This window comes from Dreissena polymorpha, chromosome 11, assembly GCF_020536995.1.
Source record: "Dreissena polymorpha isolate Duluth1 chromosome 11, UMN_Dpol_1.0, whole genome shotgun sequence".
Lineage (NCBI taxonomy): Eukaryota > Metazoa > Mollusca > Bivalvia > Myida > Dreissenidae > Dreissena > Dreissena polymorpha.
Window position 1 is genome coordinate 9042401 of NC_068365.1, and position 18376 is coordinate 9060776.

The 18376-nt window shown below is 37.5% G+C and overlaps 1 protein-coding gene and 1 long non-coding RNA gene across 3 annotated transcripts in view; one reads left to right on the plus strand and one right to left on the minus strand.

The window, feature by feature from the left end:
- LOC127851925 (uncharacterized) overlaps positions 1 to 18376 on the minus strand; it is a 52277-nt gene that overhangs the window by 20038 nt on the left and 13863 nt on the right. The gene's annotated exons all lie outside the window — the stretch shown is intronic.
- The window catches only part of LOC127851922 (uncharacterized), an 88084-nt gene that overhangs the window by 7540 nt on the left and 62168 nt on the right, over positions 1 to 18376 (plus strand). Inside the window, exons 1-5 of one of the 2 annotated variants that reach the window (XM_052385913.1) lie at positions 2748 to 2920; positions 9870 to 9951; positions 10713 to 13069; positions 13918 to 14015; positions 16019 to 16202. In XM_052385913.1, coding sequence (XP_052241873.1) covers positions 2912 to 2920; positions 9870 to 9951; positions 10713 to 13069; positions 13918 to 14015; positions 16019 to 16202 — 2730 coding nt within the window. In that variant the 5' untranslated portion in view covers positions 2748 to 2911. Of the gene's footprint in view, positions 1 to 2747; positions 2921 to 9869; positions 9952 to 10712; positions 13070 to 13917; positions 14016 to 16018; positions 16203 to 18376 lie in introns of those variants that run through there. The other variant, XM_052385914.1, reaches the window with a different exon arrangement.

The following is an 18376-nucleotide window of genomic DNA, read 5'->3' on the forward strand; positions in this document are numbered from 1 at the left end:
ACGTTATACTGTCAAGCACTCAAATAGTCGAGCGCGCTGTCCTCTGACAGCTCTTGTTCTTCATTCCTCATAATTTTGGTGATTTATTTAAGCAGATGCAGGCTTGCCCAGGGCCAAAAAACCCTTCTTTGAAGAAGCCGAATATCATCTGCTTCCCCAACCAAAGTAACCACTTTTTATGCCCCCCTTCGAAGAAGAGGGGGTATATTGCTTTGTTCATGTCGGTCGGTCTGTCGGTCCGTCCACCAGGTGGTTGTCAGACGATAACTCAAGAACGCTTGGGCCTAGGATCATGAAACTTCATAGGTACATTGATCATGACTATCAGATGACCCCTATTGATTTTGAGGTCACAAGGTCAAAGTTCAAGGTCACGGTGACCCGAAATAGTAAAATGATTTTTGGATGATAACTCAAGAACGCTTTTGCCTAGGATCATGACACTTCATAGGTACATTGATCGTGACTCGCAGATGACCCCTATTTATTTTCAGGTCACTAGGTCAAAGGTCACAGTGACAAAAAACGTATTCACACAATGGCTGCCACTACAACGGACAGCCCATATAGGGGGCATGCATGTTTTACAAACAGCCCTTGTTTCCCCTAATTTGACCAAATGTTTTGCCAATACTGGAAAAATTCCCCACCAAGAATACTATCTAAACTTCGTAAAAAACTGAGCATTGTTTACTTGTCGAGCCTTCTATTAGGCTGGAAAAACCCAGAGCCGTAAAAAGTCTCCTAGAGAGGTTTTTGTATTGGTTCAATATGCCTTTCATTACCTCCCTTATTATTCTCCTAGAGGGGTATGCGTATTGATCGCTTTAGTTGTGCTTACCTCGCAAAGCATGACGTAATTTTGTCATTCGTGACCAATCGGCGAATTGTTTGCCATTAAATGATATCTTGTAATGAATGTGTTTGGAAATGGATCAATAAACATTGACTTAAAGATTTGGCAACCTGGTGGTGCGCTAGTCGAGTGGTAACATGTACTCTGGTCTACCACTCCAGAGGTCTCCGGTTCAATTCCTGGCCGGGGCACTGGAAATTTTAGAAATGCTTTAAGTGTTTCCGACCCAACTAGAGATGTGCTGGTATGAAACCCAGGTAATTCTCATGTGTATCGGTGCTATACACTGAGCACGTAAAAGAACCAAAGGATCTATTCGCAAAGAGCTAGGGTAATGCACCCGGATTCCTTGTATCTCAATACTGTTTCTTCTGCTTGCTGTCTCTTCAGCAAAACCAAAGGACCCCATTGGAAATAAGTGCTTGCACTTTCATGGGTTATCCTTGACTGAAAGGTCAAAAGAAATACATACATACATACAACCTTTCTAATTTGGGGGGCACTTAAATTAGAGAAGGTAATCACATGATAGTCAAGATGGCGAAGTCCATGCCGAGTCAGTTATTGTTCTCTGTTTTATACCCTTTGTTTCTTTTGTTTAATTTTTAAATGACGCTCACTTTCCAGCTGTATCAGTAAAAAGTTGATAAGCGTTTCTATCGTTAAACTAATTTGCTGTATATGACGTCTTTACTCCCTGCAAATGTTTTTAGTGGAGCTGTAATTAGGTCATCCCCCTTAGAAATTTTGCAGCAAGTAAATTCAAGATCCAGAGCGAATACTAATATGATATAAACGCTAGTAAGATTCTTGCTGATTGGGCTGGCAAGTGATAGGCATTTACAAAATTAATACAAGTAATAAAGGGTATAAAACTGCAAAAAATAGCTGCGTTGGCATGGACGCCGCCATCTTGACTATCCACCATCTTGACTATCACATGATTACCCCCTCTGTAAATGTTCAAAGCATTTTGCTGTCTGTGAAGGGGGTGGGCATGTGAAATTCAAATCCTGAAAACCCCTGTATTTTAGATAGTCTTAATATTTCAGTGTTTTTTAATTTTCCAAAACAACCAAAATATGAGAAAACAAGTTCTAATATATTTGAAAGCAAAACAAAAAGAAAATGTTTACATTTTATGTATAACATTTAAAAATAGCTGTAATATAGGTCATTATATGACTATATTTGGTTCTGATTTAGGGAAACCCAGCTTTTCCTTTATCAATTTTTTGAGAATCTACTTTCTTTTCCTACAATAGCACATCAGGAAGTAAAGCTTTAAGCAGTCATGTACATACATGTATATATGTCAGGCTTTTCTCCGGTAATTTGGTCAGGCACACTGGCAAGGCAGTAAAGAAGGGGGTTGGTGCAAAACTGGGCCAGTTGTTGTTCTGTGGGCCAATTTTGAAATTGTTTTCTAAATCAAAATTTTCACTTCTTTGGAAAAGCTGCAGTGAAGTTTATTTGGAAGTTCAGGCATAGTGATATCACTGCTTTAACTGCCTGGGTGAAAGCCTGTATGATTTTGGTGAATGTGTCAGTAAGACCTGCTTGTAAAGTTGTAAATAAAAATTCTCGAAAACATTGGTAATATATTTCTCTTAATTTGTATACAATTGCATTGTTTGGCTTTTAATCAATATTTGTTCAATATTGTTTTTTTGAAAACTGAACATGAATCATGCATATAAATATCTTTGAATACACTATGGACTCTGACATGTTATCTATTTTCAGAAAAACAGAAGGATATTTTTTTCTGAAAAATGTATTGATTGTCTGGTATTCCAAACACAAATGTGAACCTTGGTCCAATCAGATAAACTTAACTAACTTCTTTATGTATAATGTTGACATAAATACCACGAAATAGATATACTGGTACAAGATAAAACTTTCATATCACCATGTATTTAAATTGAATTGAGTTGCAATTGATTTTCAGGAAAACAAATAAAGTTGTATGTGAAGATAAAACTGCAGTATAAAATATTGTTTAAAATAATTGTTTAAAACATTTTGCAAACTTTCATACATGGACTGGATATGGAGGAGGTAATTAAAACCAAACTTAATGTTTAGAATATGTAACAATATTGTACAATGATTTTATAATTATATTAAATAATAATAATGTATTCTGAAGTAAAATACTATTAACCCTTTGCATGCTGGGAAATTTGTCGTCTGCAAAAATGTCGTCTGCTGAATTTCTAAAATTAGCATTTTCTTCGATTTTTTTTCAAAGAATACTATCAGAATAGCAAACTGTTTGGATCCAGATGAGACGCCACGTTCTGTGGCGTCTCATCTGGATCCAAACTGTTTGCAAAGGCCTTCACAACTCGGTTCCCGCACTGTAAGGGTTAAAAGATTAACATTTCATTTGGACAAATACATGCTCTACAGACCAAATGGTTGTTAATGTATGTTTGTTTATACTCAGTAAAAATAAAACTTCTATATTTGTGAATAATAAATCATGGTTTTTCGTCAGTGCTGAAATTCAGAGTTCTGCTGGAAATGTGGTGTATGATTTAACAACAAAAAGTTTTAATTTGCATGGAATTCTCCTTAATTAATTTATCCTAGAATATATTAAATAATACATGTACATGTAACCAACATTCTATATAAATGTTATATGCCTACTTTGAATGCGTGTTATTTTACTGGAACACCTGTAGCGGGGGGGGGGGGGGGGGGGGGTCCTGGGGGAAATGTCCCCTCGTTATCTTGAGCAGTTTAAATTGGATCAGAAACTGGGTGACAATGTTGGTGGTTATATAATCAATGTAAAGTTTGATAACCAGCCTTAAAGCATATAGCACTTCTAAATTATGGCCCTTGAATTGTGAACAATTGCCAAATTAACATTGTCTGCCCTTTAATTAAACAATTTTGTATTGTATCATCTTCGTAATTAGTTACAATCTTTATGTGCATACAATTTCAGCCAAGTAAGAAAACTGGCTGGATCGACAGAAGACTATCAGAGTTATGGCCCCTTAATAATCCAAAATTTGTAATAGAAATGTTTTCCACTCTCCAACTTAACTAGTTTCAATCTTATAATCATCAAACTTATAAATGTTACCAAGACCTTTTTGTGGCAAATTGGCATACTCTTTTTTTTATGTTTACCGGTTCATGTATTATATTATACAATATAATAATAAATTATCTAAACTCCATCAAAATCGTTTGAAATTGTACTGATTGACCAATTAAAAAATTTAAGATTTTCACTTTGTTAACAGTTGTTGTACATTTTCAGAATTTTTTTATTTAACTTATGCAAAATGTTGTATCAAATATTATAAGGTTGGAAGCTTAATGCCAGTCACAATTCATATCTGATAGTGTCCTGGTGGGATTATATTGTTAACACTAGTGCAGATTGAATCTCAACTTGCTTTTGGTACAGAAGCACTGCACTGGTTTCTGTTTAATGGTACAGTAGACTCTCTGTAAACCGGACGGTCTCGGGACCGGCCTGATCGTCCGGTTTTCAGAGAGTTCCGGTTTACGAAGAGTATGCATATTGCCGAAATATACATAGTATGCATTGTGTACAGAATCACATAAAAATAAAACAAACCATATACATTTACATGTACCATGTGATAACTGTACGCAGGTAGTGATGATGTTAATTGCATTCTTAAAAAATGTGTTTTTAATCGATTAAAAGCAAACAAAATTCCATACCGACTTGTTTTGATTAATCCCAAAGTGAGCGTGGTGCTTTATACATGTACGTACTTGGAGTTTGTCATATAGGCGAGTGACGACACAAATAAGATTGTTGTAGATACATGATTTATTATTCAATACATACATGTACCACATTTCATAAAACATACACACAAGCAAAAAAAAGCGTCATAATTATTTTTTAAGTTATTCATAATCTCAAAACCTACTAATTCTTGAAGTTTACGATTTCACGAAAAAGTCCAAGATCACTCTCTGCTTGAAAGCACATTTCTCCTTTATGATCTTATTTTCTGCAATGTTAAGGAGGGTGTCTGCCGTTGCCAGGAAGATCACAAGAAAGTGATCGTCGCAACGGCATGCATTAATTTTTTAATTAAATTGTTTATCATAGGCGATAATAAATAATTAATAAAACGATCGAGTCAATCACTTTTTGGTGTTACCGCACGTCTATTATAGACATTCACAGTTTGTTTTACATTACTTAATCGGACTCCCATAGCGTGGTAATGACTTAACACCTTTATGGTATGTTTAATCCGATTATCGATCATTGCGCGAGCAAAATGTGTGACACTGCACTCGCTGTGCTGACTAGGTATTGTTTTTTTCACGCCTCGGGCATCTTGAGAATTTAGACCGTCCGGTATACACAATGTATTTTACGTTGAAAATGACCAAATTTACGGAGATACCCGTCCGGTTTCCGGTTTTCAGAGAGTTCGGTTTATCCACCACCACCACCACCACCACCACCACCACCACCACAACCACCACCACCACCACCACCACCCCACCACCACCACCACCACCACCACCACCACCACCACCCAATGGCTGCTACTATGCCACTACAACTTATAGCCCATGCAGGGGGGCATGCATGTTTTACAAACAGCTCTTGTTTAACAAAGAAATAGGAGAAAATACGGGACTGGCCCGACCGTCCGGAATCGGAAGAGTTCCGGTATTCAGAGAGTCCGGTATTGGCAGAGTCTACTGTATTATAATATTAAGCAAAAAACAGTCCAGTCATACCTATTACCTCTTTGTATTTCTAATGATTGTATAAAATTGAGAAACTGTTTTAATAACTATGCTGATTGTGTCTCAGATAATTATAGATAATTCTAATAGTCCTTTGTGGAACGTTATATTAGTTCAAGCTGCTGTACTGTATTGATTGTCTTGTATTCAGAAAAAAGGGTCCCTTGGACCAATCAGATACACTTAACTTTCCTTTGTTTTAAAATATTTACATTATTACCGTGAAAAAGATATACAGTAGAAGATAAAATTTCCTATCACCTCATTTTTCAAAGGGATTGAATAGTTATTTTCAGGAAAATAAATACAGATATATGTGATGATTAACTGCAGTATAAATTAAAATATTGTTAAAAAATTGTTTAAATCATAGTGCAAACTTGTTCATTACACGTATATCACTGACAGGAGATGAGAGAGGTATTTAAAATAAACTATTGTTTCTTTTATTTCATACATTTATATAAAATAGATCATGTATTGTATACTGAAGTTATATATACTATTCAAAGATAAACATAATGAGGACAAATAAAGGCTCTTTTGACCTTATGGTTGTTCATATTTGTTCATTTTTACTCTGTTAAAATACAACTTGAATGTTTGTAAATAATTTATCCTGTCTTTACATTAGCTGAGAAAAAAACGGTTCAACTGCCTGGGAACATGCTTTATGAGCAAATAAATAAAACAAATTTAGATTTTAGTCTTCATAGAAATTCACCTTTAGTAGTGAATATATTGAATGCATGTACCATAGAACCTACATTCTAATAGCAAAATGTTATAAGATATATATTTATGTATAATGATATTTATACACCCATTTGAAAACCAGTGGCGTATTTTTACTGATCACTTTTGGTGGGTGGGAGGCGTCATGGAGAATGATGTCCCCTCATTATCTTAAGCAGTTTAGATTGGATCATCATTATACTGGATGGTAATCTTTGTAGTTAGATATATAGTCTCTGCAAAGTTTGATAACCAGCCACATAGCATGAAGCACTTTTGAATTATGGACCTTAATTTATGAAAAATTGGCCAAATTATTCTTGTTCGCCCTTTAACTCAAATATTTTTACTTGTATCATCACTGAAATTTGTTACAATGTTTATAAAGTTTCAGCTAAGTACGAAAAACAGTCGGGAGCCTGAAGCGCTTCAGAGTTATGGCCCTTGAATAATCCAAATTCGGCCATATTAATGTTGTCAGTGTAACCATGATCTTAATAAAATTGTATGACAAGTTAAAACTCTCTTTTAAAATGGTTTCATGTAAATTATAAAATATTGAAAATTCCATCACCATTATAAGAAATTTAATCTTATTGATCAGTTAAAAGCAGACTTTCACTTTAAAAACAGTTCAACATTTTCAGAAAATATTGCATGCATTGCAGCAAGGCCTATCAAGTTTTATCAGGTTGGAAGCTTGCCAGTCAGAATTCATATCAGATAGTGTCTGGGTGTGATTGAATTATTAAGAGTGCAGTTTTAATATCATATTGCTTTTTGTACAGAATGCACTCCATTAGTTTCGTTATAATGTGATATTTTAGAAAGGACCATAATAGTCATTCCATTTACTTGTATATAATGTATTTCTAATAAAGCCAAAAAGTCTTAAAAATGTTGTGATTAAAATGCTTTTTATCCTTCAGTTCATTTATAAATAATAGTCCTTGTAGGAATGTTTTGTCAGTACAAACAGCACAACCGAAAGTGCAAACTCATGCACCAGTAATATTGATTTGGCACTGAGCTTTATGCATGATGGATATAATTATATAGAGTTGTAGGTTACTGCCTTTTCATTGTGTGATGAATCAGGTGAGACTTAAAATAAAAGAACATTGAGGCAAGAATATGGTGAAGTACTTTTAGCATGAATGCATGAGTTGATCATACTGTTAAAGAGTTAAAAAGATATAAGAATACCCTCCTAAGTGACTGTTTTTTATGCCCCCATTTCGAAGAAAAGGGGGTATATAGTTTTTGCACTGTCCGTCGGTCGGTCGGTCACACTTCGTGTCCGCTCTCTAATTCAAATAGTTTTCATCCGATCTTTACCAAACTTGGTCAGAAGTTGTATCCAGACAATATCTAGGTCAAGTTCGAATATGCGTCATGCCGGGTCAAAAACTAGGTCACGGGGTCACTTAGTGCATTTCAAGGATTTAGCATGGTGTCCGCTCTCTAATTGAAGTAGTTTTCATCTGATCTTTACTAAACCTGGTCAGAAGTTGTATCCAGACAATATCTAGGTCAAGTTCGAATATGGGTCATGCCGGGTCAAAAACTAGGTCACTGGGTCACTTAGTGCATTTCAAGGATTTAGCATGGTGTCCGCTCTCTAATTGAAGTAGTTTTCATCTGATCTTTACTAAACTTGGTAAGAAGTTGTATTAAGACAATATCTAGGTCAAGTTCGAATATGGGTCATGCCGGGTCTAAAACTAGGTCACGGGGTCACTTAGTGCATTTCAAGGATTAAGCATGTTGTCCGCTCTCTAGTTTATGTGACTTTCTGATTTATTTTGATATTCTAAGACTTTTTTATGCCCCCAAAGGAGGGCATATAGTGATCGGACTGTCCGTTTGTCTGTCCGTCCGTCTGTCCGTCACACTTTGCGTTTAGATTTCGAAAAATGCTCATAACTTCTATGTCGCTTCAGATAGCAATTTCATATTTGGCATGCATGTGTATATGGAAAAGGCCTTTCCATACTCACACAAATTTTTACCCCTGTGACCTTGACCTTGAACTTAGGGTCCGCGTTGAGGTTCGAAATCTGCGTTTAGGATTTGAAAAAAGCTAATACCTTCTACCAAGCGTTTACACAGTTATACTTTTATGTAGTGACAAAGTTACAGTTGGGGGCATCCGTGTCCTGTGGACACATTTCTTGTTCCTTTATTTATCCTTGGAAAAACATGCACAAACAAACCAGATTCTGTAAAGAGGATGCATTAATGTGTTATTTATGTTAACAGATAAGATTAGAAAAACGGTAGCAAGCATTAGGAGGAAAATGGCCATAAAAATCATTAAATGACTAATTCACCACGCAAGTAATCACAATGAAGGGGCCTATATTCAGGACTCTTCCTGGTGCATCTACGGGTCTGTTCATTTGTTTAAAAAATTCCCAATTTCATTTTTTCACACTCCAAATAAAAATGTAGGAAAAAAGCAGTATCTAATTATTGTATATATAATATATATCAATTTTATTTGAATAACATCTACAAGGTATGTGACTATATTAAATATGCTGTTTTCTTGTAATTGTAAGTATTGTTACATTGTAAAGAGTTATATTGAATTATTTTTTTCCAAATCGGTAGACTGCGCGAAAATACTCCCAAACCAGAATTTCATTTTTCAAAATGTCCCGAACGCGACCTGATGAAAGCATCTGCTGAAGGTGGAGAAAATTGTTAAGCCCCTGCTCACATCTCTGAGAATGAATGAGATTTTGTGATTTTTTCTTTTAAGTTATGTGATGCAGATGGATATTTGTATGCCCCCAGATGGGATGATAAGGGTATATTGTTTTTGGTCTGTCTGTCAGTGTGTCTGTGTGTCTGTCCCAAAACTTTAACCTTGGTCATAACTTTTGCAATATTGAAGATACATGTAGCAACTTGATATTTGGCATGCAAACATGATTGTGTATCTCATGGAGCTGCACATTTTGAGTGGTCAAAGGTCAAGGTCATCCTTCAAGATCAAAGGTAAAAACAATAATGAAAGCGGCTCATTGGGGGGCATTGTGTTTCTGACAAACACATCTCTTGTTTATATTAAAGCAAAAAGAATTATCTATTGATTGCAAAACATGCAAGTCAAGGGTGAATACAAATTACTGGTGATGTGTTATGACATATGCTCATGTGCTTGATATCTTGCCCAATGTTTACAGATTTTGATGTACATTTACATGGTTATTAAGGTTCCTGTACAGAAAGGTGATGTGACTTCCATGAATATGACTTTTTATTCATTGTATATATATTTGAATCTTAAGAAATGTGTTTCCTGAAATATGTTCTAATAACATATAATAAAATTCCCCAGTGGAGAGCCCTCTGACGTATTTTCCTAAGAAGTTACAACATCCCAAATGTTAGTCTTAATATGAGATGCACCATTAATGTTACCATATAAATACGTTATTTATAACACCATGGAATTTCGTATAGTAAAAATTGGTCTTTTTTTTTGTTTCAGGAAGAACACAATCGTTTGACGTCTTGCGGCGAGCAGCCTGTGCGACAGCTGACGGAGTCTGTGAAGAAGTTGACCGTTGGAGGTAATCACATGCATGTAATGCATTTGACCCATTCTGATATTACTGTTTACTTTTTATGCCCCTTGATCGAATGATCGGGGATATATTGTTTTTGGCCCGTCTGTCATTGTATATGTCTGTCTGTCATTGTATGTGTCTGTCCAAAAACTTAACCATGCTCATAACTTTTGCAATATTGAAGATAGCAACTTGATATTTGGCATGCATGCGTATCTCACGGAGCTGCACATTTTGAGTGGTGAAAGGTCAAGGTCATCCTTCAAGATCAAAGGTCAAATATATGGCTTCAAAGCGGCGCAGTAGGGGGCATTGTGTTTCACAAACACAGCTCTTGTTTGGTTTTAATTCAAACCAATGAATGTAGCTTGATTGCATCAAAAGCAGGTTTCTTGGAAATAAAATAGGAACCTGTACAGTAAGATCTTTAGATCCCTTCCAGATTGGGTATTGAAACATTCCTGACCTCTCAGCAGACAACATAATTTTCCATGAAGGCACTTCGACGTATGTTACTTTTCGAATGGTAATGCTCTTGTATCTGGTGTAAGACAACACAGCACTTAATGAACTTAGAAACAATAATCATCATTTTTGTGTGAGTGTTAATTAAATAATAATAAGTTTATATAGTAAAGATTAGAAAGCAAATCAAAATTGGTAACATGTGCTGCATCCAGCTTTTTATTGCTAGCTGGAGCACTGAATCAAATATTATTTTCAAGGTCAGTTATAGAACTTTTTTTTATAACTATACTTTTCAGACACCATGGAGTATCCAAGGGACAATATTCTGGATCGGGGTATCCAGTTGAGACAGGAAATACTGAAGAAGGATGTCCTGAAACTCCTTCGACAACACGGCCCCCAAGGGTTCAGCAAACAGGGGTTGTGGGATAAAGTTAAGAAAGAAACAAGGAGACCAGAGCTTAGTGCAAAAATGTTTGGCGTTATTAAGTTAAAAGATTTGGCTGAGCTGCGGTGGAAGGATGAGATAGAGACGTATTGTCCCAATCCTGAGGCTCCAAATGTGCAGTTCTATCGCATTAGACAAGTGCCTTTGAAAGAGACTGAACCAACGATCCAAGCAAAGACGGAAACCTTGAAGAGTTCTGACTCTGCGAATGAAAGTAGTGACAGCAGGGCTGCCACTGGTGGTTCAGTGAGTAAGCCATCAAGGGATCATGTAGATGAAAGCCTGGGTGCCAAGAGTAAGACATTTGAAATAAACTTAACAGAGGATCAACTGAGTTACATCGCGAGAAAGGTTCAGAGCCATCTTTCTGGGGCCGGGACTTCGGGGATGAAGTTAAGAAAGTTTACAAAACATCTGAGAACGTACTTGAAAGAGTTTGGAGACATTCATGGGTTTAGGGAAGGCAGTGCGCTGTCTTTTCTGCATGAGAATTTTCCTGACTTGGTCAGTGTTGAAGCTAACCATAAACATGTGGAGAACTTTGGTGTCCACTTGAAGCGTCACAGCTCTCCTATAGTTGTGAGGGACTCGCATGAAGAAGACCTTATAAGAGATGAAAGCCATTCTACAGATTCACAGGTTGTTCAAAGTAGGTCATCTAGAAGTTCCAGTACAGAGAGTAGACTAATTGCTAAAAAACACACTTGGACAGATATAGCAAAACAAGCCGAACAACCGTTACAGTCAGAAATAAAAAGTGTCACAAAAGGGCCAGCAAAAACTGAAAACGAGGTACCAATGAAATCAGCCCAGAAAGAAAAGCCGAAAAGTGCAATGGAGCTTATGTCCTCATTGTCTGGGTGGGGTAAACCAGCCACAACCCCTGCCTCAGATGTGAAACAGAACAAGAAGAAGAGGACACCAGTGTTGAAGATTGGTAATGAACTTCATGATGTAATATCAGTGCCAGACGATGATGATGATGAAGATATTCAACTTGTTGAAATGGACGAGGCCAATACTGACAAAGATGTTGAAATTGTTAAGGAAGAAAAGCCACAAAAAACTGGGTTAATGCCTACCCCAGTACAGCTTATGCCAATGCAATTAAATCAATTTCAGACAAACTTCTGTCGACCACCGTTGTCATTAAACCCTCAGTTCCTGTTCAATATGCAGGCAGCCATACGTCAGCCCATGACCCCACAGCCCTTAATATCCCCGCCAGTGCGTGGAGGGTCAATCCTGCCCGGCCCCTTGCCATCATTCTTGACAAATCCAATCACATATCAGCAGATCCTGCGTCCGCAGTCCTTACATAGCCCCTCGGGGGCTCAAAGTCCGCAACTCACAGCAACCAAACTGCCAAATATGGGTAGACCAGTGCAGTTGGATGATGATGAGGAGGAGGAGGAAATATCGGATTACCAGAAGAGACCATCCCCAGAGGACATTGCTGGTCCCAGATATGGTTCAAGGTCAATGCGTGAAGGAGGTCCACATGTACACTCCTACTTGATGATCCCAGAACCTAGTCATGCACACATACGTGCTGATACAATTGACTTGACCATCAAGCCTGTAGACACACAGATGTTTGAGCAAAAAATTATCAACGTAAGTCCAATATTTGTGCCTCGAGGTCAAATGGTGACGAAGGAATTTGTAGACAATGTTGCAAAGGAATGCATGGAGGCTCTTGCAGAGGCAAATGAGTCCGTAACCCCAGACCGTGTGGAGAAGTTGATCTGTCAGAGGTTTAACATCCCGCATATCAGAGTCCTGAATATCGGGTATGTGGATCAGCTCAACAGCGTGCACGAACTGAATCGGATGATATGCAAGGTGAACACGTACATTCTCGGCTTTGTTAAAGTTCGCTGCATCTGCACACTTTATGAGCTGGAACAGGCGCTGAGAGAGTATGAGACGAACAAGCAGGATTTCAAGGAGCTGAAACTGGGCCCATTGCAGCGTCTTCCAGTTGTGTACCAGCAGTTCCGGTTCCCCCCAGATATGATGCACGTGCCGGAGATTACAAGCATGGACATCCTGGACCACTTCCACAACTACCTGACGCGGCGTAATTTGTGGAGTGCCAAGCTGGAGCTGGAACCATTCATGGAGTACCTTGTAGAGACGTATGAGGCAGAGAATGCGTACCAGCTTGGAGTGCGGGTCAGGTCCCTGCCATTGATGGCTGGGGTAAGTGGATTTACTTCCTGATTGGGTTTTCATTTGAGACTGGCAATGGGAAAATGGGGCTTAATGCATGTGCTTTTTCTCTCTCCAGATTAGCCTGTGCAGGAACACAGGTTTATCATGGACAACACTTTCCTAGAGTTGATTAGCCTGTGCAGGAACACAGGTTTATCATGGACAACACTTTCCTAGAGTTGATTAGCCTGTGCAGGAACACAGGTTTATCATGGACAACACTTTCCTAGAGTTGATTTTTTAAAGAGACTTCTTTTAAATGAAAAATGTCATAAAAGCAGAAAGTGTCGTCCCTAATTAGCCTAGCTGTGTGAACTGCACAAGCTTATCTGGGACGACACTTTACACACGCATTAAGTCCAGTTTTCCTAGAACGAGGCAAATTTTATAAAGTGGTATTCTTTCAATATTAAATTGTTTGTGAAGTGGTCCTTTATCATTTGTAGTAGGATATTGTGTGAAGTATGTTTACAAATTAGTAGTAGTGAACTGGTCCTATATTATTTGTACTTATTTTTGCAATATGGTATGCTTAAAAATAAGTCATATGTTATTTGAACAATTGTATTCTTTTTTTTATTATGATGAAATGCCCCTTGTTGCAAAAGAAGCTTGATTTAAATATCATGCTGTAAATTGTGCTGTGAATCTAAAAGATTTGCAAACTTTCAAAATTATTTATTGAGGAATTAACATGTTTTGTGAAGGCAAGTCCATCAATGTATTATTTACTGCATACAACTTTATATATACATGTAATTGCATTTTGTTGTTAAATGTTATTTCACCAATATACAATAAATTAGTAAATTACTATTGTTTCTATGTTTTTTTAGATCTTGAAGAAGGCCCAGAGGGATTGTGGCAACAACAGGCGTGAAATCCTGGAGCATTTGAAGGACACCTTGCGGTCAGATATCGGGGACGCTTTCAGGTAACACTTAGACAGGATGTGTTTAGATATCTGGGATGCCTTCAGGAAACACTTAGACACGTTGTTTTCACATATCGGGGATGCCTTCAGGTAACACTTAGACATGCTGGGTTCAGATATTATGGATGTTTCAGGTAACATTTAGACACCCTGTGGTCAGATATAGGGGATGCTTTCAGGTTACACTTAGACATGCTGCGTTTAGATTATCGGTGATTCCTTCAGGTAACACTTAGACACGCCTTATTCAGATATCGGGGATGCTTTCAGATAACACTTAGACACGCTGTATTAAGATATCAGGGTTGCTTTCAGGTAGCACTTAGACATGCTGCGTTCAGATATCAGGGTTGCTTTCAGGTGACTCTTAGAGACGCTGTATTCAGATATTGGGGATGCTCTCAGGTAACACTTAGACACGCTGAGGTCAGATATGGAGGATGCTTTCAGGTTACACTTAGACATGCTGTGTTCAGATATTGGGGCTGCTTTCAGATAACACTTAGACACGCTGTGTTCAGATATCAGGGTTGCTTTCATATAACACTTAGACACGCTGTATTCAGATATCAGGGATGCTTTCAGGTAACACTTAGTCACGCTGTATTCAGATATCGGGGATGCTTTCAGGTAACACTTAGACACGCTGTATTCAGATATCGGGGATGCTTCCAGGTAACACTTAGACACGCTGTATTCAGATATCGGGGATGCTTTCAGGTAACACTTAGACACGCTGTATTCAGATATCGGGGATGCTTTCAGGTAACACTTAGACACGCTGTATTCAGATATCAGGGATGCTTTCAGGTAACAGATATCGGGGATGCTTTCAGGTAACACTTAGACACGCTGTATTCAGCTATCGGAGATGCTTTCAGGTAACACCTAGACACGCTGTATTCAGATATCGGGGATGCTTTAAGGTAACACTTAGACACGCTGTATTCAGATATCTGGGATGCTTTCAGGTAACACTTAGACACGCTGTATTCAGATATCGGGGATGCTTTCAGGTAACACTTAGACACGCTGTATTCAGATATCGGGGATGATTTCAGGTAACACTTAGACATGCTGTATTCAGATATCTGTGATGATTTCAGGTAACACTTAGACACACTGTGTTCAGATATCTGGGATGATTTCAGGTAACACTTAGACACACTGTGTTCAGATATCTGGGATGATTTCAGGTAACACTTAGACACACTGTGTTCAGATATCTTGGATGATTTCAGGTAACACTTAGACACACTGTATTTAGATATCTGGGATGATTTCAGGTAACACTTAGACACACTGTGTTCAGATATCAGGGATGCTTTCAGATAACACTTAGACACACTGTATTCAGATATCAGGAATGCTTACAGGTATACTTTTCTCAGTGCTTAACGGTTGATGACCTGCGATGAACTAAAATGTGTGTTGATTATGATATGGTTGTTTTGAGCTTTGTTATTTCAGTGATATAACCTTTAACCATATTTCTATGGAGACTTAATCAAAATTCTATATTACTCATTAAATGTTTATACATGTATACAGCACTTTGAAACTTTGTCACCATGTTATACCCCCATTAATTCCAGCCCTATACCTCCTGTATTTCAATTGTACACACATTCAGTTCCCAAATCATCACATTTTTTGCCGCCTTTTAAGATGCTTCTATACCCTCTTTCTACTTTATTAATACTTATTGGAGCCTTGTTCTGGGAATACTGGGCTTAATGCATGTGCGGAAAGTAGTGTCCAAGATTAGCCAGTGCAGTATGCACATGTTTATCAGGAGCAACACTTTTCACCTTGATTTGATTTTAAGTTTAGAAGAAGCTTCTTCCTTTAAACCAAAAAATCCATAAAGCCAAGTGTCATCCATGATTAGCCTGTGTATACTACACATGCTAATATGGGATGACACTTTACGCAAATTCTTCAAGCCCAGTTTTCCAAGAACATGGCTCATTGGTTCCCTATTCTTGATATGTTTTCTACAGGAAGTTCCGTGCCTCCCTGCTACAGGGTACCGGTGAGGGGATGGAAGTGCGCACGCACTACATGAAGGTGCGCCCGGAGATCGTCATACAAGAGGTCATGGAGAAGTTCAACTTGTTGCTATTGACAACTAAGATGGGGCTCAAAACAACCGGGCGCATTACGAAAGTGAAGAAAGTGGTTGAGGTTAGAGTTTTTAACTGGTTTTCATTAGTCTCATAGTGATTTCGTCATGGATATGTTCAGACTTGTGTAAACACTTTAAAAACTGGCTGTCAAATAATCATATTGGAGCCCTCCCCTTACATTAAGAACTTGACCGGTCTTGCTCGGATTGTATTTTGTTTAAGTGATGCAAGAGGTTAGTTAAACATTAAAAGTAATCATTGTATCTGGTCAATTGATCAAAAAATATAAAAAAACTCAAATTGTTTTAATATAAAATATTATTATATGTGTTTTCTCATTAGCTCACCTGAGCACAACGTGCTCATGGGTTGTGCTCATGGTGAGCTTTTGTGATCGCCTTTTGTCCATCGTGCGTTGTGCTGCGTCAATATTTGCCTTTTTAACTCTCTAGAGTTTGCTTGAAAAACATGGCTGCCAAGGGGCGGGGCATTTTTCCTTATATGGCTATAGTAAAATCTTGTTAACACTCTAGAGACCACATTTATTGTCAAATCTTCATGAAACTTGGTCAGAAGGTTTATCCCTATAATATCTTGGACGAGTTTGAAAATGATGCCGGTTGGTTGAAAAACATGGCCACTAGGGGGCAAGGCATTTTTCCTGATATGGCTATTGTAAAACATAATGTTAACACTTTAAAGGCCACATTTATTTTCCGATCTTGATGAAACTTGGTCAGAAGATTTGTCCCAATGATATCTTGGATGAGTTCGAAAATGGTTTTGGTTGCTTAAAAAACTAACCACCAGGGGGCGGGGCATTTTTCCTTATATGGCTATTTATGGCTTTTTTAAAACCTTGTTAACACTCTAGAGGCCACATTATTGTCCAATCTTCATGAAATATGTTCAGAAGATTTGTCTCATTGATATCTTGGTTGAGTTCGAAAATTGTTACGTTTGCTTGAAAAAAATGGCTGCCAAGGGGTGGGGCATTTTTTCTTATATGGCTATATATGGCTATAGTAAAATCTTGTTAACACTCTAGTTCCTTATATAGCTTTAGTAAAACCTTGTTAACACTCTAGAAGCCACATTTATTTTCTGATCATTATGAAACCTGGTCAGAAGATTTGTCCCAATTATATCTTGGACAAGTTCGAAAATGGTTTCAGTTGCTTGAAAAAACATGGCCACCAGGGGGCGGGGCATTTCAGCTCATTTTTTTTTTGAAAAAAAATTATGAGCTATTGTCATCACCTTGGCGTCGGCGTTGGCGTCGGCGTCCGGTTAAGTTTTGCGTTTAGGTCCACTTTTCTCAGAAAGTATCAATGCTATTGCATTCAAACTGGGTACTCTTACTTACTATCATGAGGGGACTGGACAGGCAAAGTTAGATAACTCTGGCGTGCAATTCGACAGAATTATGTGCCCTTTTTATACTTAGAAAATTGAAAATTTTGGTTAAGTTTTGTGTTTAGGTCCATTTTATTCCTTAAGTATCAAAGCTATTGCTTTCATACTTGCAACACTTACTAACTATCATAAGGGGACAGTGCAGGCAAAATAATGTAACTCTGACTGGCATTTTGACAGAATTATGTGCCCTTTTTATACTTAGAAAATGAAAAATTTGGTTAAGTTTTGTGTTTAGGTCCACTTTATTCCTACAGTATCAAAGCTATTGCTTTCATACTTGCAACACTTATAAACTATCATAAGGGGACTGTGCAGGCAAAGTTATGTAACTCTGACTGGCATTTGGACGGAATTATGGGCCCTTTATACTTAGAAAATTGAAAATTTGGTTAAGTTTTGTGTTTTGGTCCACTTTACCCCTAAAGTATCATAGATATTGCTTTCATACTTGGAACACTCTCAAACTATCATAAGGGTACAGTAAAAGGACAAGTTGCATAACTTTGGTTGTCATTTTTACGGAATTATGGCCCTTTTTTGACTTAGTAACTTTGAATATATGGTTAAATTTTGTGTTTCGATCCACTTTACTTCTAAAGTATCAAGGCTATTGCTTTCAAACTTCAAATACTTTCATGCTATCATGAGGTTACTGTACCTGGCAAGTTGAATTTTACCTTGACCTTTGAATGACCTTGACTCTCAAGGTCAAATTATTAAATTTTGCTAAAATTGCCATAACTTCTTTATTTATGATTAGATTTGATTGATACTTTGACAAAACTACTCTTACCTGACATACCACAATAGACT